This window comes from Anomaloglossus baeobatrachus, chromosome 1 (genome assembly GCF_048569485.1).
Source record: "Anomaloglossus baeobatrachus isolate aAnoBae1 chromosome 1, aAnoBae1.hap1, whole genome shotgun sequence".
NCBI lineage: Eukaryota > Metazoa > Chordata > Amphibia > Anura > Aromobatidae > Anomaloglossus > Anomaloglossus baeobatrachus.
This window is the reverse complement of record NC_134353.1, coordinates 796,217,512-796,244,285: the sequence shown is the minus strand read 5'-3', so window position 1 is coordinate 796,244,285 and position 26,774 is coordinate 796,217,512. Positions and strand designations below refer to the sequence as shown.

At 41.7% G+C, this 26,774-nt stretch overlaps 1 protein-coding gene across 1 annotated transcript in view; it reads left to right on the top strand.

Moving 5' to 3' along the window:
- The window catches only part of KCNN2 (potassium calcium-activated channel subfamily N member 2), a 264,003-nt gene that overhangs the window by 20,303 nt on the left and 216,926 nt on the right, over positions 1-26,774 (top strand). Inside the window, exon 3 of the mRNA XM_075324999.1 lies at positions 20,526-20,944. Within this exon, the coding sequence (XP_075181114.1) occupies positions 20,526-20,944 (419 nt within the window). The remainder of the gene's footprint in view (positions 1-20,525; positions 20,945-26,774) is intronic.

Here is a 26,774-nt window from a genome sequence, read left to right as displayed (position 1 = left end):
CATAAATCGGGGGCGGGGAGGGCACATACCTCTCAGGTCACGGTGGAGAGGGGGCCCACACAGCGCCGGAGAGGGGGCCCACACAGCGCCGGAGAGGGGGCCCACACAGCGCCGGAGAGGGGGCCCACACAGCGCCGGAGAGGGGGCCCACACAGCGCCGGAGAGGGGGCCCACACAGCGCCGGAGAGGGGGCCCACACAGCGCCGGAGAGGGGGCCCACACAGCGCCGGAGAGGGGGCCCACACAGCGCCGGAGAGAAGAGCTGTGCTGGGGGTCGCTGGCTGGCACTGCAACTCCTTCATCTGTGGGACTGAGCAGGCCGGTCGGTAGCTCCGCCCACAGATGAAGTTCAAACCAGGAAGTCTGCGCGCCTTAAAGGGACGGCGCTACAGATTCCTGCCGAGGACTGCGGAACTCGGCCCGGGGGCAGCAGAACTAAGGCGAGGGGGCCCCGGCCAAGGGGCACCAGAACTGACGAGGCCGAGTGGGCCCCCCCGGCTCTCCAGGGCCCCGGCATTTGCCCAGGTATGCCGCGTGCTGACGCCGGCCCTGAACATATCCTTTCCTCCGTCTAATATATGTGACTAGGAAAATGACATGCAATGTTCCAGGCTGCGCTGTACGAGGTCTCACTCTTCAGCCCGCTGTCTCTCTGGGATTACTTAGTACTAAAGTAAGATTCATTCCCTCTGCAATAAAATAATGCATATGGGATCTGCCTAAGAATAGCATTCAAAACAACAATTACAACTTCAATGCTATTTCTTTGATGGAGCGCATTCGCAAACACACAATCTGCTTCTGCACTGTGAGTATCCCACTCCAGAATAATGATGTGTGCTTACAATCTTACAGCTATTACAATCTGACTGCATGCTAATCTTTGTTGTCGAGGTTTAATTAACGAAGATGTAGTATGTGAGACACTGCCGCTCTTATATAAAGCCAAGGGTGTCTAGATTAGACCGAGAAATGCTTCATGGCTTACTGATATCCCTTTCTGCATTAAACCCTTTAGCTTTATTAGGCTTTAGAAGTGGAATTCTTTGTTTTCTACGTGTGTAAGTAGCTATCCTACACTTGCTTTATTTTGACGTATATGCTGTTATTAATCCTTGTCTAGTACCAAGGGGTCAATGTGACCCCATGCAGATTGGTATAACTAGTGAATCTTTTTCATGGTATTAGACAAGGGTTAAGCAAGATAGTGACATTTGATTCTAAAATGATATACACAGGTATGTTTATGTAGACAAATTCTAGTTAGGCTATGTGCACACACAGCGTTTTTTTGACACTGCGTTTTTGTGATTTTTTTGGCCGTAAAAAAAGCAAAAAAACGCACTCGCGGCATAAGCGCACCGGTAAAAAAACGCATGCATTTTTACCACGTTTCAGTGCTTTTTTGGCTGCATTTTGCTGCGTTTTTAATCACTGCGTTTTGCTGCGTTTTTTCCAATGCATTGCATGGGTGAAAAACGCAGTAAAACGCATGAAAGAATTGACATGTCCATTTTTATTTTTTTTTTTAGCTCAAAAACGCCGCTAAAAAAAGTTGTGTGCAGACAGCAAAAATGAAAACTCATAGACATTGCTGGTGAAGCAAAGTCATGGAGTTTTGAGCCCAAAAACGCACCCGAAAAATGCCACGAAAAATGCTCAGTGCGCACATAGCCTTAAAGGGGTATCGCCATCTTAGATATTTTCAAAGTATATGCAATTAAAGGCGGAAAGATGTGGGACCCACCACATGTCCTGCTTCTCCTATTCATGTCTATGGTCATTCTGAAAATAGCCATTTGGGTGCAGCCAGTTCTCAATTCCTGGGAGCTCAAAACAGGGTCCCATTCTCAAGACAGATGTTGTCCACTTAGTTGAACCTCCATCCATCTCTGAGGCCAGCACCTGTCTTGGTGCCGGTGAATGAAGAAGTGGCTGTGGATGCAGCACTTTTTCCATATACTTCTATTGGGTTTTCAAAGTTAGCCACACAAGAGTGGAAAGCTGTCAATCTTTGCAATACTGTTTTTGTTTTCTACTGGTGTAACATGCTGTAAAATCCTGAAAAGGTGTATAAAAATGTCAAATGAGCTTTAAATGCATACTTTAACCCTTGGACAAAAAAGAAAACTTGAGCAGGGATGCTGAACTATATTCAATATTTATTAAGAAAATTCTAAGGTGCATAGTGCAAAAATGTAAACACAGTTAAAAACATGAGATGCTATTAAATGAGGAAAGACAGGACAAAAGACTATTAATATCGGGTACAGGCCATGGTAATGCATATATGAGAGACACATATAAAGCCTTTCAAAATATATATTTTATACCAAGTAAGTCATCAAAGATCCCAAAGTAATGCAAAACAGCGATAGGAAAAATGGCTAGAAACATCAGTGGTCATGTAGCATGCATATTGCTAATATAAAGGGATCAAAAAGACATACATGGAGTATAAACAATTTAGGCATGAGTGAAACATTAACCGCAAAGTACAGAAAGCATTACCAAGGTCCGGTGGTAGTAGAAAAGGCCGTGAAACGTACGTCGGGCTTTTTCTCCTACCACCGGACCTTGGTAATGCTTTCTGTACTTTGCGGTTAATGTTTCACTCATGCCTAAATTGTTTATACTTCATTAACCGCAAAGTACAGCAAGCATTACCAGGGTCCGGTGGTAGGAGAAAAAGCCCGACGTACGTTTCACGGCCTTTTCTCCTATCACCGGACCTTGGTAATGCTTTCTGTACTTTGCGGTTAATGGACTATAAACATTTTAGGCATGAATGAAACATTAACCGCAAAGCACAGAAAGCATTACCAAGGTCTGATGGTAGGAGTAAAAGCCCGACGTAAGTTTCATGGCCTTTTCTACTACCACCGGACCTTGGTAATGCTTTCTGTACTTTGCGGTTAATGTTTCACTCATGCCTAAATTGTTTATACTCCATGTATGTCATTTTGATCCCTTTATATTAGCAATATGCATGCTACATGACCACTGATGTTTCTAGCCATTTTTCCTATCGCTGTTTGGCATTACATTGGGATCTTTGATGACTTACTTGGTATAAAATATATATTTTGAAAGGCTTTATATGTGTCTCTCATATATGCATTACTATGGTCTGTATCCTATATTAATAGTTTTTTGTCCTTTCTTTCCTCATTTAATAGCATCTCATGTTTTTAACTGTGTTTACATTTTTGCACTATGCACCTTAGAATTTTCTTAATAAATATTGCATATAGTTCAGCATCCCTGCTCAAGTTTTCTTTTTTGTTCATGATCTTGATGAGCTGCTGTTAGCCAATTGTGGGTCCTCCTACATTGGCTCATTTAGTGTTTTTCTCTGATAGAATTCAAGTTTCTAATATTTTAACCCTTGTCTGATACCATGAAAAAAATCACTAATTGTACCAATCCCACATGGGTTCACATTGACCCCACAGTACCAGACCAGGACAGCGAGCTGCGCATCTGCTTACACTTTAACGTGGAAATGCATTGCGATATATAGGGGGTGTGCAGCTATGATGTAAGATTGTGATCATGTTACAGTATTGTTGGAAATTTACAGTAATGCTGTGCTGTTGCCTGAGAAAACCAAAAGAAAGAAAAACACTTGGTTACCATGATACAACTTCCCATTGTCTTCCAATGTATCGTCAAGTTGGATTTTTTTGACTTCACAATATAGATGTAACCTGACAGATTATGTAATGGTTAAATAATATTAGAATGTGTTTGATGATGATATTTGTTGCTCTGGTTGTAGGAAAGCAGCTGTGTTCTGGCATTGACTGTCCAAAGGAACACATTAAAGGGAATCTGTCAGCAGGTTTTTGCTACCTCATCTGAGAGCAGCATGATGTAAGCCAAGAGACTCTGATTCTAAAGGCCGCTTTACACGCTGCGATATCGGTACCGACATCGCTAGCGTGGGTACACGCCCCAATCGGTTGTGCGACATGGGCAAATCGCTGCCCGTGGCGCACAACATCGCCTAGACCCATCACACTACATACCTGCCCTGCGATGTCGCTGTGACCGGCGAAACGCCTCCTTTCTAAGGGGGCGGTTTGTTCAGCGTCACAGCAACGTCACAGCTGCGTCACTGAACCGCCGCCCAATAGAAGAGGAGGGGCGAAGATGAGCGGGACGAACATCCCGCCGACCTCCTTCCTTTTGCATTGCGGACGGGAGGCAGGTAAGGAGAGGTTCCTCGTCCCTGCGGTGTCACACGTACCGATGTGTGCTGCCGCAGGAACGAAGAACAACTTCGTTACTGCTGTAGCGACAATATTTGAGAATGGACCCCCATGTCACCGATGAGCGATTTTGCACGTTTTTGAAACGATGCAAAATCGCTCAAAGGTGTCACACGCAACGGCATCGCTAAAGCGACCGGATGTGCGTCACAAATTCCGTGACCCCAACGAGATCGCTTGAGTGATGTCGCAGCGTATAAAGCGGCCTTAACGATGTATCACTTAGACTACTGGCTGCAGCTGTTCTGACACAATCAGAATTTTTAGATTTCGCATGTTGCAGAGCTGAGAGAACTCCCCCCACCCATACCAGGCTGTCAGTAGAGATTGTACGTTGATGTTTAAAGAAACATAGCAAATAAACAACAGATTGGACCTTGACAATACAGGAATCCCTGAATTCTATGTTTTAACCCTTGCAGCATGCTGTCTTCAGATTACATAGCAAAAAGCTGCTGTCTGATTTCCTTTAACTTGAATATTGAGCTTGTGTGATGTTATCTGGCAAATAGCAAAATACCAAATGAGTTTTTAGCCCACATTTAAACTTTGATGAAAAAGACAATGAAATAATCTAAGAATGCAGGTAAAATTACATGAACATTTCTGTGCAGTTTCGTGTGACTTTTGTAATGTTATTGGCTGCTACATATTATTGGTAAGTATTCATTCTTTACCTCTAACCTGTAATTGATAATGGAGAGACACTAATGTACAATTGGTGTCTTATTATGTGTTTGCCATAAAGGTTTGTAATATTTTCATTTTCTAATTAACACTTGACATATGAAGGGAATTCTGCAAAGCTCTACCTGAGTAATGGTATATTCATAGTGATGGCACATCTTGTTTCCTCTGCGGTCAGTTGCCATGGTAGATCTTATCTCCATCACTGAATAACATTTCTATTTCTCATCAGTTTTTTATCTACTTTGACCATACACCATACAGTATTTTGCATTTTCTGGGACATAACACTCTATGGACATAAGTATTAGGATATCTACATTACACAGGAGCTTTTATGACCACCCATCCTAAATCCATAGGCATTTTTATGGAGTTGGTCTTCCCCTTTGCTGCAATAACAGCTTCCACTCTTCTGGGAAGACTTTCTACAAGATTTTGGGGTGTCTATGGGATGTTTTGCTAAGTTCTTCAGAAGAGCTTTGGTAAGGTCAAACATTGATATTAGAATAAATGACCTGGTTCACAATCTGCATTTTAGTTAATCCCAAGGGTCATGTGGTTGTGGTGAAAGCACAGTGCAGCGGAGTTAAGTTCTTCCAAACCAAACTCTCCAAATCACGCTTTTATGGACCTTGACCTGTGCACTTGCGCATACTTATGCTGGAACAAAAGGATCTTCTCCAAAATGTTCCCAAAAATTTGAAAGCGTAAAATTTTCCAAAATATCTTAATATGCTGAAGCATTAAAAGGATAGTTCACTACTTATTTTTACAAGCCATATCAATATAGTGTTGAGAAGCAAGGTTTCTCTGAAATACCTTGTGTTGCCAATAGTGTCTGTGAGCGGCGCTGTTACTGTCCGCTCATCCCCTACTCATGACCTTTGGGCTCCATGATCTCTGTGGGATCCAGTGATGTTACATCAACTTCCAGTTGACCTGACATCACCGCGGCCGGCCCCAGTCTTCCTGAGTGACTTGGCTGTGGGCAGCGTTTCACCGCTGATCACAGCCCAACATTGCTCTTGTTTGCGGCACTCTGCATTGAAGGAGAGAGCAGGGAGATGCTGGGCTGTGATGCTGGGCTGTAATGAGCAGTGAAACATAATAATATACCGCCCTGCTATCTGCCCTTTTAAATATAGTTTTTTAGTCATATATTATTTTATAGAATAAAAGTAAAATTTTCTTATCAGTCTTTAGTTAGTGTACCTCTTGTTGCCTTTGGAAAATGTGTTTAATGTTAAACTTCCAGTGACCAGTATGAGAGAATGTGAGCGCTAACACCAAATTTACCACATCTGCTGCCCATTCACATATAAAACCATGTAACATTAATATATCACATGACATTGGAGAGGGAAAATGGCTAAATGGGCACAGTTTGGCCATTTTAACTTAGGGGTGTACTCACTTTTGTTGTCAGCAGTTTTAACAGTAAGGCTACATGCGCACGCTGCATCTTTTTGTGTTCACAAACTGCAGCCAAAACTGCACCTTGTCAGAGAGAGCCTGGAAAGGTCACAAAAAATGCTTGTAATTGAAGGTGCGTTTTTGCTGCGTTTTCGGTGCGTTTTTGCTGCGTTTTTCACACCCTGCGTTTTTGCTGTGTTTTTGTGACAAATGTTGACAAAAACGCAGGAAAAATGAACATGGTGCATTTTTTTTGTTACAAACTTTTGACAAATAAAACGCTGACAAATAAACTGCAATGTGCGCATAGGAAATCTGACTTCTCATAGACTTTGCTGGGAAGTCAAATGTCAGAAAGTTCTGACAACAAAACTGCAGCCAAAAACGCAGCAAAAACACAGCAAAAAACGCAGCATGCGCATGTAGCTTTATGACTGTATGTACTGTAGTTATTTAGAGGGCACCATGTTTACACTGTTATACAAGCTGTACACTGACTACTTTACATTGTATCAAAGTGTCATATCTTCAGTGTTGTCTTAAGAAAAGATGTAATAAAATATTTACAAAAATGTGAGGTGTGTACTCACTTTTGTGATATACTGTATGTACATTAAAACTTAATTCTTATGTATATTGTGCACTGATGAGCTTTAACATTGAAACACCCTGCCTATGAATGTGTAGGTCCTGTTCTGCCACCAGAATAGCTTCCTCAAGCCAAGGACTTCACAGCGTCTTTGATATCTGGCACCAAGATATTAGCAACAAATCCATAAGTCTGTAGTTACTCTATATGACTGCAGACGTATCAATCCTCACATCGCACACACTGAACGCTTTGAGGATTTGCCCATTTCAGAGCCGTGAACGGCGGTTATGTGGTGGCGAGCATGAGAGATGCATATTCCCCGCCAGAATCCAACTAGAGGGGCTTGGCCTCTCTCAGTGCAAGTGTATTGAGTATGCATATCACATAGTGTAAATACAGACTTACCGATTTAGACTTGACAACTCATTTAATAGCCCTGCATGAATCCAACTTGTTTTTCCAGCACATCCCATAGATGTCCATTCTTGGACATTTTTGCAGTGTAGCAGTTTCTATTATCACACTAAAAAGACTACTCCCATCAAGAAATAAATATGCCATCATGGGATGTACTTTTCTTGCAGTAATATTCAGGTAGATTCTACAAGTAACTTCCTCATTAATGTCGAGAACCAAAGTTTCCCAGTAAGCAATGCCTAGAGCACCACACTGCCTGTGGCAGCTTGTCTTTTTCCTATAATGCCTTCGAGTGACCACTCTGTCACAGGTAAGCAATAAAGATGAGCGTTTCACTTTACGCAACCCTAGTCTATGGTCCATATCGGTGCTCCCTGGCTGCCGTAGACTGCAGCTGTACAAATTTTATTACTGGCTTGGGATATGATTAGCTGGACTGGTAAGATGTCACCTGTGCTCTGTACGTTATACAATAGACATCACACAAGGTCAGCAAATCTAAGTGACAGTTAGCCCGGAAGTTCAGGCAATTCGAGCAAGTCCTGTCCATGACTAAAAGGCACTGACGTGGACCAGAGTTACACAAAGTGATACCCTCATCTATTATAAGTAATGCAAACACACTCGGCCGTCCATATGATATAAGGGAAAATCTGATTTATCGGACCAGACCACCTTTTTCTTTTGCTTAATGGTTCAGTTCTGATACGTAGCTACTATAGGCGCTTTTGGAGTTGGAATGGGATCCCATGGTCACTCTTGCGTGATACACTGTGTGTCCTGATTCTTTTCTACAATAGACAACGATAACTATTTTCAGCAATTTGGGCTATAGCATCGCTTCTTCAGGCTGGCTAGTCTTCTCTCCAAATATGCAAAATTGAGCTGCCAATGCCCACTAAACAACCCAACCCTTGACATGTTCTATTTTGATTAGATGAACAATTGAATTTATTTTTATTTACATACTGTTTTAATGTTACGGCAGATCAAAGCAATAATTTTTGTGTTATTACCAATCAGTTTATTAATAATACTGTATACCAAGGCAGCTTGTCCTGTACATCTTCTGTACATCTTGTTCTGTACAACTGCTCTTCAAAAACCATGCGTCGTGAAGCAATTTATCTTCATTTAGTTTCATGTTTTCTCTGTCACCTACAGCAGGTTTGATAGGATTGATTCCGTAATTATGATTGATAGCTTTCCTCTTATCACTTCTCATAAATTAGATAAGTTCACTTTTGGTTCTTGTGAATCAGATTTCATAGAATTTTTATCAAGCAATGTAAATGGCTGACTAACATTTACTGATAAAATTATCTTATAGAATATGTAATTTGTGTATTATTGTAGTACAATACATTGTATTATGTGTGTTTTATATACAGTTTATTAGGAGTTTGTATATGTAAAGTCACACTGCAATATCTCACATGATGTTGATTTACCTTTGTGCTCATCTACAGTTATCTCCATAAGTGAGTACGCCCCCTTTGAAAAGTAAGGTTTTTATCAATATCTCACTGAACACAAGAACAATTTCACTACGTTTCAAAGTAGGCACCATCCATTTAGAAAAATTTATTTAGAAAAATGCATGGTGCCTACAGTGAAACATGGTGGTGGCAGTGTCCTCATGTGTGACTGCATGAGCACTGGTGGTGTTGGGAAGCTGCATTTCATGAATGCTATCATTAATTCACAGATATTTTGCTCTATACTGAAAGAGAAGATGCAGCCATCACTCCGTGCTCTTGGTAGACGGGCATTTTTTCAACGTGACAATGATCCAAAACATATATCTGTGGCCTTTTTCAAGAACAGGATAAAAGTGATTCAGTTTCCAAATATGTTTCCAGATCTGAACCCATCCGAAAAATCTGTGGGGAATTCTGAACAGACAAGTTGAACATCACTCTCCATACAGTATCCAGGCGCTAAAAGAGGTTGTTCTTTAACGATGGACAAGAAAGATGTTGCAATTTGTCACCAACTAGTTTATTCCATGGCTAGAAGACTTGGTGCTGGCTTTAAAAATCATGGAGGACATACAGTGCCTTGCGAAAGTGTTCGGCCCTTTTGAATTTTTCAACCTTTTCCCACATTTCAGGCTTCAAACATAAAGATAAAAAAAAATAATTTTATGGTGAAGAATCAACAAGTGGGACACAATTGTGAAATTGAACGAAATTTTATTGCTTATTTTAAACTTTTGTAAAAAATAATAAACTGAAAATTGGGGCGTGCAATATTATTTGGCCCCTTTAAGTTAATACTTTGAAGCGCCACCTTTTGCTGCGATTACAGCTGCAGTCGCTTGGGGTATGTCTCCATCAATTTTGCACATCGAGAGAATGAAATTCTTGCCCATTCTTCCTTTGCAAGCAGCTCGAGCTCAGTGAGGTTGGATGGAGCGCATTTGTAAACAGCAGTTTTCAGCTCTTTCCACAAATTCTCGATTGGATTCAGGTCTGGACTTTGACTTGGCCATTCTAACACCTGGATACATTTATTTGTGAACCATTCCATTGTAGATTTTGCTTTATATTTTGGATTATTGTCTTGTTGAAAGACAAATCTCCGTCCCAGTCTCAGGTCTTTTGCAGACTCCAACAGGTTTTCTTCAAGAACGGTCCTGTATTTGGCTCCATCTATCTTCCCATCAATTTTAACTATCTTCCCTGTCCCTGCTGAAGAAAAGCAGGCTCTAATCACGATGCTGCCATCACCATATTTGACAGTGGGGATAGTGTGTTCAGGGTAATGAGCTGTGTTACTTTTACGCCAAATATATCGTTTGGCATTGTGCCCAAAAAGTTCGATTTTGGTTTCTTCTGACCAGACCACCTTCTTCCACATGTTTAGTGTGTCTCCCAGGTGGCTTGTGGCAAACTTTAAACAACACTTTTTATGGATATCTTTAAGAAATGTCTTTCTTCATGCCATTCTTCCATAAAGGCCAGATTTGTGCAGTGTAGGACTGATTGTTGTCCTATGGACAGACTCTCCCACCTCAGCTGTAGATCTCTGCAGTTCATCCAGACTGATCATGGGCCTCTTGGCTTCATCTCTGATCAGTCTTCTCTTTGTTTGAGATGACATTTTTGAGGGACGGCCGGGTCTTGGTAGATTTGCAGTGGTATGATACTCCTTCCATTTCAATATGATCGCTTGCACAGTGCTTCTTGGGATGTTTAAACTTGTGGAAATCATTTTGTAACCAAATCCGTCTTTAAACTTCCCCACAACAGTATCACGGACCTGCCTGTTGTGTTCCTTGGTCTTCATGATGCTCTCTGTGCTTTAAACAGAACACGGAGACTAGATTACACACAGGTGGCTTATATTTATCATCAGTCATTTAGGACAACATTGGATCATTCAGAGATCCTCAATGAACTTCTGAAGTGAGTTTGCTGCACTGAAAGTAAAGGGGCCAAATAATATTGTACGCCCCAATTTTCAGATTATTCTTTTTTTTACAAAAGTTTAAAATAAGCAATAAATTTCAACTTCACAATTGTGCCTCACTTGTTGTTGATTCTTCACTATAACATTAAACATTTTATCTTTATATTTGAAGCCTGAAATGTGGGAAAAGGTTGAAAAATTCAAGGGGGCCGAATACTTTTGCAAGGCACTATACATATTGCTAGATATGGAAGTTTTTTTGTGTAGTGTATTTATTTTGGCATCAACTAATCTGAGTAAAACTAGAGATTTTGTGATGAAAGGTATATCATCAACTTTACTTTCATGTTATGGGTTTAAAAAATGTTCTATAAAACTGTTTTGTTAAGTTTTTGAAAATTATTCTTGTGTTCAGAGAGATTTTGATTAAATCTTAGCCTTCAGAGGGGCGTACTCATTTTTGTTGAGCCCTGTTGGTTTTCACTTTGTTACAATAATTACAATTTGTCTATTTCTGATTGATCCTATTGATTCTTGGCACAAAAACGATCATAAAAGATCCAAGTGTTTCTGTAATGCCACACGGGGCAGGTGTTTTAACCTACTTGTTGCCGGGCCGGGGGTGCAGATCCTCTGCGTCGTCATGGGGTGGCCTGGCCCGGTTCCGTTGCCCCGAGGCGTACAGGAGGGAGGATTGGAGGATGGCAGGGAGGAGGGAGGTAGTAGTAGGAGGTTTAGGAAAGTCTTAGGATTGTGACGCCACCTTTGGTACGTGGCTGGGGATGGCAGCGGCCGTTGCAGGGTTTCTCGCCGGGGCAGAAGTCCGGTGCAGCTGGGATGGTGTCGCTCCCTACAGGCAGAGCGGGATTACCCCGGGAAGATGTCGGGCGTAGTGGTAGTCCCCGTTGGCGCCGCATCGCTGGGCGACGGCGCCAGTAAAGGAGAGACCGAGACAGAGTCTCCAGGTGCTTTTTTCTCACAAATCTTTCAGACGCTGCCCAGGGTGCTGTTCTCTGCCACAATGGGCTACAGCCGATCCCGGATCCGTGAAAGGTCAAGTCTGGTGTGTGTGTGTGTGTGTGTGTGTGTGTGTGTGTGTGTGTCAGTCTGTGAGTCCTTTTCTCCTTTGATGCGCAAGTATCTGACCCCCATGGCGTGAAGCACTTGAGAGTCCCGGTGTCAGTAAAGTGTCCTGTTCTGTATGCTGAAAGCGCGGTTCTGTTATGGGGCCGGTCCTCAACCCCGGTTCCTATGTGCTAATTGCTGCAGACTCGTGGGATGGGTCCAGTGACTATTCTTAGCCGTTCCACGTGACTATTGCAGAGTTGGTAGACAACTTGAAGTATGCCTGCCCTAGGATTCTGTATCCCGACAGCACCAGTCCTGTAGAAGCAGCTGCCCTGCTTCTTCCCAGTGACTGTGTTGAACGCCTTGGCCCACAGAGCTGCCCGCGGCATGTCCACTCTGCTCTGTGTCTGAAGCTGAACTCCTTGTTGTAGTTGTGTTGTGTGTTCTGAGCTGTTGCCCCCAGTCGCTGCCACCGGCTGGTTCACTACTCTCACTAGGTCAACCTGCTCTTCCCACTGTGTGTTCCTGACTCCCCCTGGTGGTTGCTTCTCCCTGACCCTGAGTCCCCGTCCCCAGCCTCGACCTTCCTCGGACCAAGGATGAGTATTACATCCTAATGGGGGTGCAGTACCCTGTGGCGCCTGAAACCGCAGGGGCACCACATTTCCAATGACAGTTTCTGTTTCTACTTTCTAGCTCATTTTCCATAGACTTTCAATTTCAAGTCGCATGTCACTTCTGTGCAATTGGGGTATTTTGACACCTAAATCTCTGCTCCAAAATTGAACTTGTTTTAGACTTGCTGTCGTGCTGTTTTAAGCTATGAAGGGTTAAATAACCATGCCCCTTCCCATCCTGATAATACTATCTTCCAGCTATCTGCTTTACCTGGGCTGGCTATCGTAAAGGAGGGGGATCACAAGCCATTTTTTAAAATGATTTATTTAAAGATTTTTTTTAAATAAAACAGCGTGGGATCTCCTTCATTTTTTACAACAAACCAAGGTAATGCTTACCACAGGGCTTTGCAGCCTGTAGCTATTTTTCCCACCCTTGTTATTAAAAAATAGGGTGCGAGCCCATGTCATTTTATTTATTTATTTTCATGTGATGCGCTGGCCAATCACAGCCATGCCAATACTTTGTCATGGCTGTGATGAGGCCGGAAGTGCCCACACTGAAAAAGCTTCCTCATTGGCTGTTTTGCAGCCTTTCAACAAGCTTTATTCAGATGACAAACCCGACCAGGAACCAGATGTCCAGTTAAAAGTCCGTGTTTTGGTCTGGACCCGGACATCCAGTGTTCGGTGCGAACCCCGAACTGTACAGTTTGGGTTTGCTCATCCCTAATTATTATATTTCATTAGCTGGGCAAAATTAATTGCAAGAAAAGTTTAAGGTGCTCATGATCATTAGAAATTTCTTACACCTTCAGCCATCAGCTATTCCTTCCAACCTCCCCTGTATACACACACTCTTGGCTTGGTTAAGCATAAATGTGTTTTCAGTGAGGAGAAGATAATAAGGAGACTACCAAGAACCTCTAGCTGTGGCCTCTTCTATATCTCTATGTGCGAAAAGAATTGGGCATGTTGAAATCCAATATTGGAGAGAGTCGAGACACCTTCATTCTTATTGGAAGATCAGTTGTTGAGCCCAAACTGATGGCTTTGGCCATTGTTCATCCAATGTGATGTCCAGCTTAACACCTTATTACTATAAGGCTGTACAGATAATATATGACTACACCATTGACAGTAAATGAGGGTGATTGACATGATAGAGACATTCTCCTACTCTTTCCATTCCTGAAAAATGACCCCTGTGCATAAAATAGCAGAACATTCTAAAACAAGCCAAAAGGCCACCCTTACTTTATCGTTACACAATGAGATGTTGGCATCTAACCACGTACCCATAATGTCATTATGTTCTCATAATAGCAGTTTTGATTTTGTTCTACTTTTTCATTATTTAGAAAAGAAAAGCAATTAATTTCCTTTTCAATAAGTCCAAGTCCGTCCAATACATTGTTTTTGTGCAACCACATAATAGATATTTCTTCTCCTACGACTCTGTGTCCATGACAACAATCTTCATATCTCAATGGTAGTTTAGCGGAGCTTTCAGATAAGTGGTTTCGCATAAAGAACTACTTTACCCACAACAAGCATAACATGTTACTTCTTTTTTTGCACAAAAACTAATGCAGTGTAATTGTTTAATTATGATAGATGACTATTTCTCCTGCTTGTTTATCCAGTGAGAACATTTTGTAATTACTTAATCTTTAGCATTTGAACTATACCAACAATGTTGTATTTCCAACTCCAAAGGGACAATCCAGTTATTCATTTTTCCAGTTTTATAATATTTTTTATGTTTTTAATGGATTTTCTAAGTTGTTTGTGAACGTTTATGTTTGAAGAAGCATTTGAGATACATTTATCTACTTTTTTTTTTTTGTCACTGATTCAGGGTCATTGTAGCGCAATAACTGGTCACACAAATCACCTCCAGTCGAAAGACATGGTACACTTCGGCCTTAACTCCTTTGCACCCGGGCGATGTTCCGTTTTTCGTTTTTTGTTTTTTTGCTCACTTTCTTCGGAGAGCCGAAACTTTTTTATTTTTCCGTCAATCTTGCCATATAAGGGCTTGTTTTTCCGGGACAATTTGTACTTTTAAATGGAAGTATGAGTTTTTACCATAAAGTGTACTGAAAATTGACAAAACCATTCCAAATGTGGAAAAATTGCAAAAAAAGTGTGATTGCACAATTGTTTTTGAGATATTTTATTCACTGTGTTCACTATATGGTAAAACTTATGTGTTGGTGTGATGCAAGTTCGTAGACACCAAACATGTATAGGTTTATTTTTATCTAAAGAGTTAAAAAACATCTGAAGTTTGTCCAAAAAAGTGGCTCATGTTTTGCACCATTTTCCGCGACCTGTAGCGTTCTCATTTTTTGGGATCTATGGCTCAGTGATGGCTAATTTGTCGCGTCTCGAGCTGACATTTTTAATGATACTATTTTTGCGCAGATGAGATGTTTTGATCGCCTGTTATTGCATTTTGCGCAAAATTAGCAACAACAAAAAAAACGTAATTTTGCTTTGGAATTTTTTTGCCGCTACACCGATTACTGATCAGGTTAATTGGCTTTATATTTTGATAGATCGGGCATTTCTGAACTCGGCAATACCAAATATTTAAATATTTTTAGTTTTATTAAGCGTTTAATTTTCAATATGGCGAATGGGGGGTGATTTAAACTTATGGTCTTTTTATATTTTTTGTATTTTTTAAAACTTTTTTTTACTTTTTTTTTATTTTACTAATTCCTGTAGGGGATTATAAGCATCAGTACTCTGATCGCTGATTCATTTCTGTTGATCAAAGCCACCTTTGATGGCGGCGGGGAAAGGCGATTTTTTTTTTTTTTTTCCCCCTCCACCGCGGACATTTAAATCGCACTGTCACATTTTGACAGCACAATCTAAGGGGTTAACAGATATGGGTGGATCGCGGAATCCACCTGTGCCTGTTAGCTGCACATGTCTGCTGTTCAAATCAGCAGACATTTGCAGGAATCACAGCTGCCTCACCACAGCAGCTGGTGGTGATTACTCCTTCATGATTTAGGACATACTGGTACGTCCTCAGTCGTGAAGGGGTTAAAGGGAATTCAACAGATCCCCTATGCCCTCCAGCCCAGTAACATTCATATTGTACATGTATGGCCAAATTCCCTGTCTAACCAGCCTTGTATAACGTTATTTACTAATATGATTGTTTTAAAAACTACTTATAACCCTTGCTTTTCCTATGCTATTTAGGCCTGTAACTAGTTACAGGGGCGGTAGTGCCACTGACTAGTCAGCCATTTTTACATGTTACCATGCCTCTTTGGGCGTGATAATATAATTTCCACGAGTTGGCGACACCAGCTACTTGAAATTTTGCGCATGCGCACTGCTCATTTTGTGTGTCAGTGCACCACAGAAGCAGGGTAGATGCTTCCCGGCTTCATTAGGTGCACTGCGCATGACCGAAAGATTGGAAGGCGGCTCACGTACACTTTTTCTGAACTTCCTGTCATGCGCAGTGCTTATAATGAGGCTGGGAAGCATCCTCTCTGCTTCTGAGTAGCACTGATGCTGTCAAAGTGCGAGATTTTGCCCACAGGGTCATGATAACATGGAAGAAAGACGGCCTAGTCAGGGGAACTAACACTTCCCTGCCTGCGACTAGTCACAGGCCTAAATAGCATGGGGAAAGCGAGGTTTAGCTTTTTGAAACATTCATATTAGTGAATAGCATTATACAGGGCTGGTTAAGGAGGCCATTTTTGAATACAGCCCTGAATGCTGCTGTATCGGAGGGCATTGGGGACCTGACAGATTCCGTTAATATCTGGAGGTGATGTGCCAATTACTGTAGCCATGATAGTACTCGATATTCCTATCGATTAATACATGCAGGTGAGCTTGAAAGTTTATGAACCCTTCATAATTTCCTTATTTCCTTTATAAATTTGACTATATCAGATTTTCACACAAAATCCTAAAAGAAGTAAAAGAGATTCAAATCAACAAATGAGTCAAAAATATTAGACCTTGTTACTTTTTAAGCTAGGAAAATGATTTAATATAACATCTGTGAATGGCAAAAGTACATGAACCTTTAGGGTTAATAGATGATTTGAAGGTGAAAATTACAGTTAACAAAAAAAATTTAAAGTTTTGGAATTTGAAAATCCTGATGTTAATCCTAAATCTATGTTGTGGAAGGACCTGAAATGTGTAATTCATGGGAAAATATCCAGCAACGTAACAGAGTTTGAGCTATATTGTAGAGAGGAACAGGCTGACATTTCTCCAAGCCAATATGGAGAACTAATCGACCCTTTACCGGACATGTTTTGATGCAGTTATTAATGTACTAGGGGCTCAGAATACAATCAATTTCTTGATTTTCCTAATTTTACTTGTTTGTTTCCTTTGGTTCTCTTTATCTACTTTTAGATTAAATTTATTAAAAAATATGGAAAATTCTGAAGGGTTCACTCATAAACTTTCAAGTGTCACTTTGTACACTCCATTTGCTATTGCATACTGCCTTTCAGAGGCACTATAATTTCCTAATTAAAGCAGTAACACTCTTGATATATGACACTTTATTGAAAAGTATGAGCCAGCAACATCGTCACATCCTTATGGCAGCTTCCGGCTTTCAATTATACAGACATGCTGGCATGGCTTCAGTCACTGTAAGCATACAGTGAGCGGTAGCTATACGCACAACCTGGCACATTGACTGACAGGTAGCCTTGCACTGTATCACCATAGAGATAGTTGTCAGTCAATGTGCCAGGGCCTGATAACATCCATTGTGTACTGAGCAGTGACTGAAAAGCACCTTTATGACTGAAAGCCGGACGCTGCAGAGAGGATGAAGTTAATTTCCTTCTGGTAGCCGGGCTTTAGGTTTGGTGACCCCACAGTTTTAGAAAGCTATTAACCTGTAGCTTAATTCTATATCTCCATTTAATGTTTGGGGACATAATAGGTTCCCTTTAAGTTTTAATATTCAAAATATTCATTGAAAAAAAAGCTATTTTGCTAAATTCATATTATTATTTAAAAAAAGAGAACATAAATATTTAAACTTTGTCCTCCTGATTCAAAAATTCTGTCTGTCAAAGGGTTAAGGTGCACCGGTTGAAGGCAGCTGTTTACCTGTAAGATGACATCCCTCCTGACCATTCATTCAAGATTTATGAAGTGACACTTCATCCTATTTACACGTCGTGTCCAAGTAGTTATTATGGCCCGTCCTGCTTGACATGTTTACTACATGATGTAATGTATAGTGAAAAGTCAGGTAACTTAAGATGGGACTCAAGGCAGTGCAGCTTACAGTAAGCATTGGTGAGAGGATCCATGGAGCCCTTTCATGGTAATCCCCCTTCTGTTTCTACTAATAGTGCTGAGACTCACTATTCATCCTATTAAAAAATGTATACTAAAATTGTAGCTAGTAAATGTAGCATGTATTACCATAGGCTGGACTCCTTGAGCCATGTTGTTCTGTTTTATCTCAATTAAAGGGGTTGTCACTACTCGGCCAGCCCCTGCTCAATCACTATGTTTCTCCTTTGTAAAAAAACATTTATATTGACTTCCAGTGCCGGAGCCATTGCAGCAGTATCGTCACTGACTCTCCCAGGGCTTGCATGACATTATGTTACAGATCCCAATCGAGCTACTTCACTGTCCCCTCCATCATATAAATCAGACATCCAGAGGATGTGGTAGAGCAGCCACAGCTCTCACTTCCTTTGGATGTCAATGTTAAGCTTTCTGATTTTTCCTCTTTATGGTGTTTGCCAAATTCGTACTTCTGTGAAGTCAATAAGGTAATGATGGTTGCTTAAACAGGTTTCAGGCTGCCAAGGCAACCTATTGTTACCCCACATTGGTGTCCAGTGCCGGGACAAGGTATTTTGGTGCTCTAAGCAGGTAAGGTAAATGGTGCCCCACTTCCAACAACCAAAGCATACAAACCATCAGTAAAGTGGGTTTACATTAAGAGTATATATTCTTTCTTTAGTTGAATATTAATTAGTTGATTGATTTTTTTTCAATAATTATTTAATCACCCCAAGCTTATATCAGGTTACACCCCTCTCAAACAGTTCTGGCATCTCACCTGCTGTAGCCTTCAAGTTTACCTCTTCCTCACATAAAAAGGAGTGTTCTTGCAGCTGGACCCTCAGTGGTCAAACAGTTTTAATCTACCTTGTGATTAGGTGATAAACATTAATTATAGGACAAACCGTTTAGATATTTACTCTTCACCATAGAGTGACTGTTCAAACCAAGCACAGCACATAGGGGACATGGCCCGAATAAAAAGCATGCCTTTAGTGTCTAAATCCTTTGCTGCATTTGCAAGAAATCGTTTTTATTCAAAAATGCCAAAGATGTGATCGGTGCACCCTTGACATGATCGGGCAGTTCAATGCACTTTTCCACCAACTAGTTTAACATCTCCCTTTAGACCCAATGAAGCCAGAACAATCAATTGCATGGAAAATTCTCAAAAAGTTTGGAAGTCATCCCCTATCCATGGGATAGTATCCGTAATAAGATTTCTAATGAGCACTCCCTCCATTGTGGTGCCATAGTAATGGGTTGGCAGACCCTTTCTATATTGCTTCAAAAGTCACGGGCACTCACACATACTGCCTTTCAAGGATTTATTTTAAATTTTTCACCCATATTCATATCATCATGACGCGTTTCGGCTTTAAGATGTAAACCTTTCTTAAATGTCATTTTCAGAAAGGCTTACATCATAAAGCTAAAACGTGTCATGATGATATGAATATGGATGAAAAATTGAAAATTAAATCTTGAAGGGCAATAAACTATCATGTGAGTGCCCATAACTTTTGAAGCAAACTATCTATGAGATAGGGGATATCTTCCGCATCACTGGGACCCCCATTGATTCCGAGAACCAAAGCTATATGTTAAAGCAGTGATGGTCGATCATGCACACTGCTGATACATTGATTAGTATGGAGTGTTAAAGACCATTTTTAACACAGTACACAGCTATATCCAGAACTCAACCCCATTGGATTTGATTGACGTCGTGGGACATTACTCTTTGGATTGCGTCAGAGCTTCCAGGATTTATTTTGAATTAATAAATTAATGAACGAAGGGATGTGGGGGAGTATTTATTCAAATTTTTTTTCCCCCAGTGTGTGTCTTTTTTAACTCTATACTTGTCGGGTTAGTAATGGGGGTGTCTGATAGATGCTTCTCTATTACTAACCTATGGGGCTTGATGTCAGCTGTTAATTCAAAGCTAACATCAACACCAAAAGTGTTACCCTGATTGCCACCGCATCAAAGTAATCAGAAAGAACTGGGTAAGGCGCCAGAATTGGCACATCTAAAGGATGTACCACTTCTGAGGTGGCTGTGGTTGCTATTTTTAGACTAGGAGGGGCCAAATAACCATGGTCCTTCCCAACCTGTTAAAAACAGCTGTCTGCTTTACTTTGGCTGTAAAAAAGTGGGTGGAGTCCACACCATTTTGTTTTTTAATTATTTAAATAATTAAAAAAAACCGTCATGGGATCCCAGCTGAGGGTTGCAGCTTGTAGCTGTCTTTTCTACGTGGTTATCAAAAATAGGTGGGAGCCCAAGTAATTATTTTTTAATTCCATATCCAGGGCATTGCAGGGCAATAAACCCCAGTTTGCTTTTTTTTTTTTTTACAGTCCCCTAGCATTTACTATGACCATTTTACAGCTATTTTACATCACAGGTAGGGTCTCCATTAACTTTTATATGGGGTTCAGAGTCCAAGGTCAAGTTCGGGTCCCGAATCAGACTTTTAACTAAGGTCCTGCCGAACTCTGCGAACACGAATTTCTGCTCATCTCTAAATAGGACTAGATTCCCTAGAGTACATATTAACGATGAAACATTGTAAGCTCTTTATAATTATTGTCTGTTACAAAAATACATTTATTTTTGTTTCTTATACTTTCTTATACTCTGTTACTATTATGAAAATAGTGACTTGTCAAGAATAGTAACTGAAACTGCTCAAACATTTTCTACTTGCAGTTATTCATGGTGGATAATGGAGCGGATGACTGGAGAATAGCCATGACCTACGAGCGGATCTTCTTTATCTGCCTGGAAATACTAGTGTGTGCAATTCATCCTATACCAGGAAATTATACGTTCACATGGACAGCACGACTTGCCTTCTCCTATACCCCCTCCACAGCTACGGCTGATGTGGATATTATTTTATCTATACCAATGTTCTTAAGACTTTATCTCATTGCCAGAGTTATGCTTTTGCATAGCAAACTTTTTACTGATGCCTCTTCTCGAAGCATTGGAGCACTAAACAAAATAAACTTCAACACACGTTTTGTAATGAAGACTTTAATGACAATATGTCCTGGAACAGTACTGTTGGTTTTTAGCATTTCCTTATGGATAATTGCTGCATGGACCGTCCGAGCTTGTGAAAGGTAAGGCCTTTTTTTTTTATCTGAATTTGAAATAATGGCAACTATCTATATGATGATGTGTTCTAATGAAGAAATATACTGTATAATTTAAGAATATTTCTCAACGTCAAAGTCAGTAGTTAAATAGAAGCAATGTCTGTGTTTCAATGTAATACAACTGTATGAAAAGGACTATACCATAAGGTAAATACTGCTCTAGTGGAGACCTCCAACTATGGACTATATAAAAGTCATATTTGTAATGTAATTCTACAGGCTAAAATACAGCTGCTATGCAGATCTCTGATTACAGATTGTGATCTTATGTTCTGATCTTCCCTCTGTACTCTTCTACTGTCTTTAGATTAGTAAAAAGAGTGCGAAGAAAGTATTTTCCCAAGATTAAATTTTGCAGGAATTGTTTGAGGTTAAGGGGCACTTTGCACACTACAACATCGCAGGTGCGATGTCGGAGGGGTCATGTCGAAAGTGACGCACTTCCGGCGTCGCACTCGACATCGTTGTGTGTAAATCCTAGATGATACGATTAACGAGCGCAAAATCGTCGTAATCGTATCATTGGTGTAGTGTCTGGGAAATCCATAATTACGCGACTGCAACAGGTATGATGTTGTTCCTCGTTCCTACGGCAGCACACATCGCTGTGTGTGAAGCCGCAGGAGCGAGGAACATCTCCTACCTGCGTCCTGCAGCTCACGCCGGTTATGCGGAAGGACAGAGGTGGGCGGGATGTTTACGTCCCGCTCATCTCTGCCGCTCCTCTTCTATTGGCCGCCTGCCGTGTGACGTCGCTATGACGCCGCACGACCCGCCCCCTTAATAAGGAGGCGGGTCGCCGGCCAGATCGACGTCGCAAGGCAGGTGAGTGCATGTGAAGCTGCCGTAGCGATAATCTTCGCTACGGCTGCTATCACAAGATATTGCTGCTGTGACGGGGGCGGGGACTATCGTGCTCGGCATCGCAAGCATTGGCTTGCTATGTCGTTGTGTGCAAAGTGCCCCTTAGAGTCATGGATCAATTAGAATAGGAGCTGTATGGCAAAACCATGGGATATTATTGATCAAGTCTAATTGCAAATGTGTGTTATTTATGTGCTTCTAGATGCAAAGTAACACAATTGGTTGTAGTCTTTAATAGGCTTAAAGGCCCTGTCACACACAGAGATAAATCTGCAGCAGATCTGTGGTTGTAGTGAAATTGTGGACAATCAGTGCCAGGTTTGTGGCTGTGTACAAATGGAACAATATGTCCATAATTTCACTGCAACCACAGATCTGCCAAAGATTTATCTCTCTGTGTGACGGGGCCTTAAGGAGGGGAAAATTAAGTATTTTTGACTCGTGGGTTGAAAGACTCTGCTTTGAATGGCAGTTCATGCCTATTTATACCACAGTTGTTGAGGAATTTATATGTATTTGTAGGTGGTAGATGTCAGAGCTTATATGCAAAGATTTTAGTGAAATTAGAAGAAACAAACAGTTAAGTGCTTCAACCCATGAAAGGGGCTGTCCACTACTTGGACAACCCCCTATCATTTCCCATGTGTACCATAAGAATAACAAACCCTATACTCACCTCTGGTACTGGCTCGGTTCCCACGTTCCCGCGGCCCACGTGATATTGCTATGACACATGAGCTCTACGACCAATCAGCGCTTCCTTCTCTCCGTTTTCAGACAGTTAAATAATTAACAGGAAGTTGGTGCTGCGGCTGCCACTCACTTCCTGCTAATTACTCCTTTGTCCTAAGGTGGAGAGAAGGAAGCCTGTGCCAATTGGTCGTGGGGCTCGTGTGTCATAACAATGTTACGTGTGCCCTGGGAATGTGAGTTCTGACATCGCTGGAACCGTGACAGCAGCAGAGGAAGGTATAGGCTTTTTTATTTTCTAAGGCGTACATGGGAAATGAGAAGGGATTGTCGAAGTAGTGGACAACCCCTTTAAATTAGGAGGACGCGTGCTATTTGTCAGAATTTTGCGGGCCCACATTGTAGTGGGCACAGTACATATTGAAAACTCCCTGGCTCCTGCTCTCCGTCTTGTTGTTTACTGCCACTTTAGGGCTATGTGCCCATGCTGCGGAAAATTTGCGGAATTTGCCGCGATTCTTTCGTGAAAATTCCACAGATTTTTCAAAAGTCCGCAGTACAGCGAGTCCCCAGCCATTTCTGTTTCATTGTGGAACTGCTGTGCCCATGCTGTTATTTTCTATAGCGGAAATAATACGAATTTCCCTGCGGAAAAATCTGCAGCATGTGAATTATTCCTGCGGATTTCTCCACAGGGTCCCATACTTACCTGCCTTGATAGAAGACACCGGAGTCACTTCCTCCGGTGCAGAGAAGCACGGTGTAGCCAGGAGCAGGAGGTGGTGGGCGGGGCCTGCACGAGCTCCGGTCATGTGACAGCCGGAGCTAGTTCAGGCCCACCCACCTTCTCCTGCACAGTGCAGACACTGACAGACACGGCCGGAAAGTGAAGTGCTGCGTTATGGAGGTAAGTATGAACTCCCCGATCACTCCAGCATTTGTTCTGCATTGAGGATGCAGTGCCAAAGCCATGGTACTGTATCCTCACTTATTCTTCTCCAATTCTCCTATTCTCAACATTCACCCTAATTTAGAACATTCTTTAGAAGAGGTTCATTATGGCGGCTGTCATAAGTGTTAGGTCTCTTTCAGATATCTGAGATCATCGGTTTGATCACGGATCGCAATGCGCGGACTGGCTGCGTGTCTTCCAACCTGAACGTGACCGGTTCATAGAAATTTATGAAGCTGTCACTCTCAGTTTGGGAGAAGTGCGGCAAGTGTGTGTCTGTGCATTGCGGTCCTAGATCAGACCGATGATAACAGACGTCTGAAGGAGCCCTAAGGCCATATTCAGATGATCCTTTGTGCAAAGAGCAGGATTCTTCCTTCAGTACAAAGCAGCGACTAGCAGTGTGCTGCACAAGATTTTATCAGGTGCTAATCTTGGCATTAAGAATTTCCCAAAAAGATGATCGATTATTTGGTACCCTCTACATTATATCTTATTATCTGTTATATCTGTTAAACCAAGCTTTTATATGAGATTCAACATTTAATATAGTATCTTTTTACCTATTTTTTTCTTTCATGTCATAACACAAAACAATTACTTCATAGGAAACTGCTGTTACCGTAGTTACCAATAAAAGCAGCAATAGTTAAAATAAATTATTAGGAAGAATTTTTTGTATGATTAAAAAATAGATATAAATTCACTTCCATGGCAAAAGAAATATTTAAACAAGTTGACATAAGTAACATACGGTATATTTACAAGTTGGATGAGTGGACCCGTGGATGTTCGGGTTCGCCAAGTTCGACCGGACTTTAGTTCAAAGTTCAGTTCGGTACCTGGACTTGACCCTGGCCCCCAAACCTCATTTAAGTCAATCAGGACTCGAACGTTGGTGCTGTAAAATAGTCGTAGTAAGGACTGCGAAAGGAAGTAAAATGGGGTAATAAGGACAATTGCCCCAGAAATATGGATAGGGAATAAATTAAAAAACAGTGTTGGCTCACCCCACTATTTTCATTAACCAGTCAAGGTAAAGCAGACAGTTGGGGCAGGTATTATCCGGCTGGGGAGGCCCATGGGTATTTGGCCCCTCCCAGCTTAAAAATACCAGCCCACAGCGTATCCATTTCATGCTCAAATTCAGCTGCTTTACTTGTCTCATCATGTAAACCCATAGTAAATATGTCTGTGACCATGCAAGTTTATTTTCCAATATCCTATATTGTATTATTATTTTGATTTTCTTTTATATTTTTGTTGATTAAATTCTAAGTAATGTAGTGAATCTGTCACCATAATTCTGAGAGCAGCATTATGTAAAGGCAGAGAAACTGATTCCAGAGATGTGTCCCTTTCTGGGACTGTAGTTTTTATAACATCACTGTTAAATCAGGAGATTATCACTAGAGGACTATTTGGCCGGCTGCCAGGTAGTCCAACAATATGTACATATGAGGCTATCAATCTGTGCCGTGAGTGTGGTTATATAAAGCTCAGCATTTAGAGCACTGGTAGATGTGCAACAGATAAAAACGATTTTAATTAAAACTCTAGCCCCGAGTACTGAAAGTGATCATCATGCTGCTCTCATATGGGGTAACAAAAACCTGGTGACAGATTCTCTTTAATAGTTATAGGATAACAGTTGCAATTTATTATGCTAGATAACAAAGTCATCAGTAAATTACCGGTACATCATAAATTATTAGACTTTCACAGTAACAAATGTGCCTCACAGAAGACTAAATGGTAAAACTGGATCAGTTATGACAGTACTCACAACTGAATTTATCCTCTGCATTGCACAGTCTCCTGTAATATTGCTTGTCCACAACACTTCTCAGTAAAGGAAATTAATTACCGGATTTTTCGGCCTATAAGACGCACTTTTTTCCCCCCAAATGTTGGGTGAAAGTGGGGGGTGCGTCTTATGGTCTGAATGTGGCTGCGGGGAATGGGGGTGCTGCGGTGGAGCGTGTCATCGGGGGCACGAGCAGGCTGTAGCAGCCTGCCGTGACAACGTAGACCCACTCATTTAATATGCACGCCCATCCCCCGCCCATCATCCCTCAGCGCTGAAGCCGGTGCTGACAGGTCGGCGGGAAGATGGGCGGGGGATAAACAGCCGGCCCGCATGATCACCCCTGGCAACTACGGCCTGGAGTGATCATGTGTGGCTGTATTCACTGCTCCCCGCGCATCATCAGCACGGGGAGCAGTGAATCAGTGTACAGTACTCACCGTTCCCCCTGCCGGCGGCTGGGTGGAGACTAGCGGCGCGCACAGCGATGACGTCATCGCTGTGCGCACGTGTCCACACGCAGCTGCCGACACAGACACAGGAGATGATTGCGATGCAGCAGGGTAATGGGGACGGCTCCACTCAGCGGCGCTGCCGTTGACACAGACGGGAGGACGAGTGATGCTGCAGAGAGTGAGGTGAGGTAAGGTGAGCATGAACGTTTATTTTTTTTATGTGCCACAAGATGCGGCCATACACCAGGATGATGGGGGTATATTATGAGCAGAATGGGGTCATATGAGCAGAATGGGGTCATATGAGCAGGATGGGGTCATACGAGCAGGATGGGGTCATACGAGCAGGATGGGGTCATACGAGCAGGATGGGGTCATACGAGCAGGATGGGGGTATATTATGAGCAGGATAGGGGTATATAGCAGGATGGGGCCATATGCCATGATGGGTTATATAGCAGGATGCGGCCATATGGCAGGATGACGGTATATAGCAGGATGTGGGACATATACTGTATATACAAGGCAGGAGGATCATTACCAGGATGTGGCACCTTAGTAGAGAATTTGGGGACATTACCCCCATAACAGGGTCAGCAGCAGATCCTCGCCCCATAACAGTGTGTCATGACCACATTTTTTGGTTAAAATTTTATTTTCCTATTTTCCTCCTCTAAAACCAGGGTGCGTCTTATAGTCCGGTGCGTCTTATAGTCCGAAAAAATACGGTAAAAGGCAAGAACACTTTCAAGTAACTTTTCACAATAAGCTGTCGTGTGTGTTATTGAAGAATAACTCTGTTTTTGGCCTTTACATTAATTATATCTTGCATTTTGACCAGTTTCCCCTCTGTAGGTTCTGTTTCTAATTTTCAGTTGTCTCTGAGCTGGTAGGAGGAGCCTCCTATGCTTCCCATATACTGGACAGCAGACAGGAATAAATTCTTGCTTCTTATTCTTTAGTTAGCAATCAGAGAGAAGCAGTGGTAACATGGAGGCAATTATACAGCAGTACTGAGCAGATGTG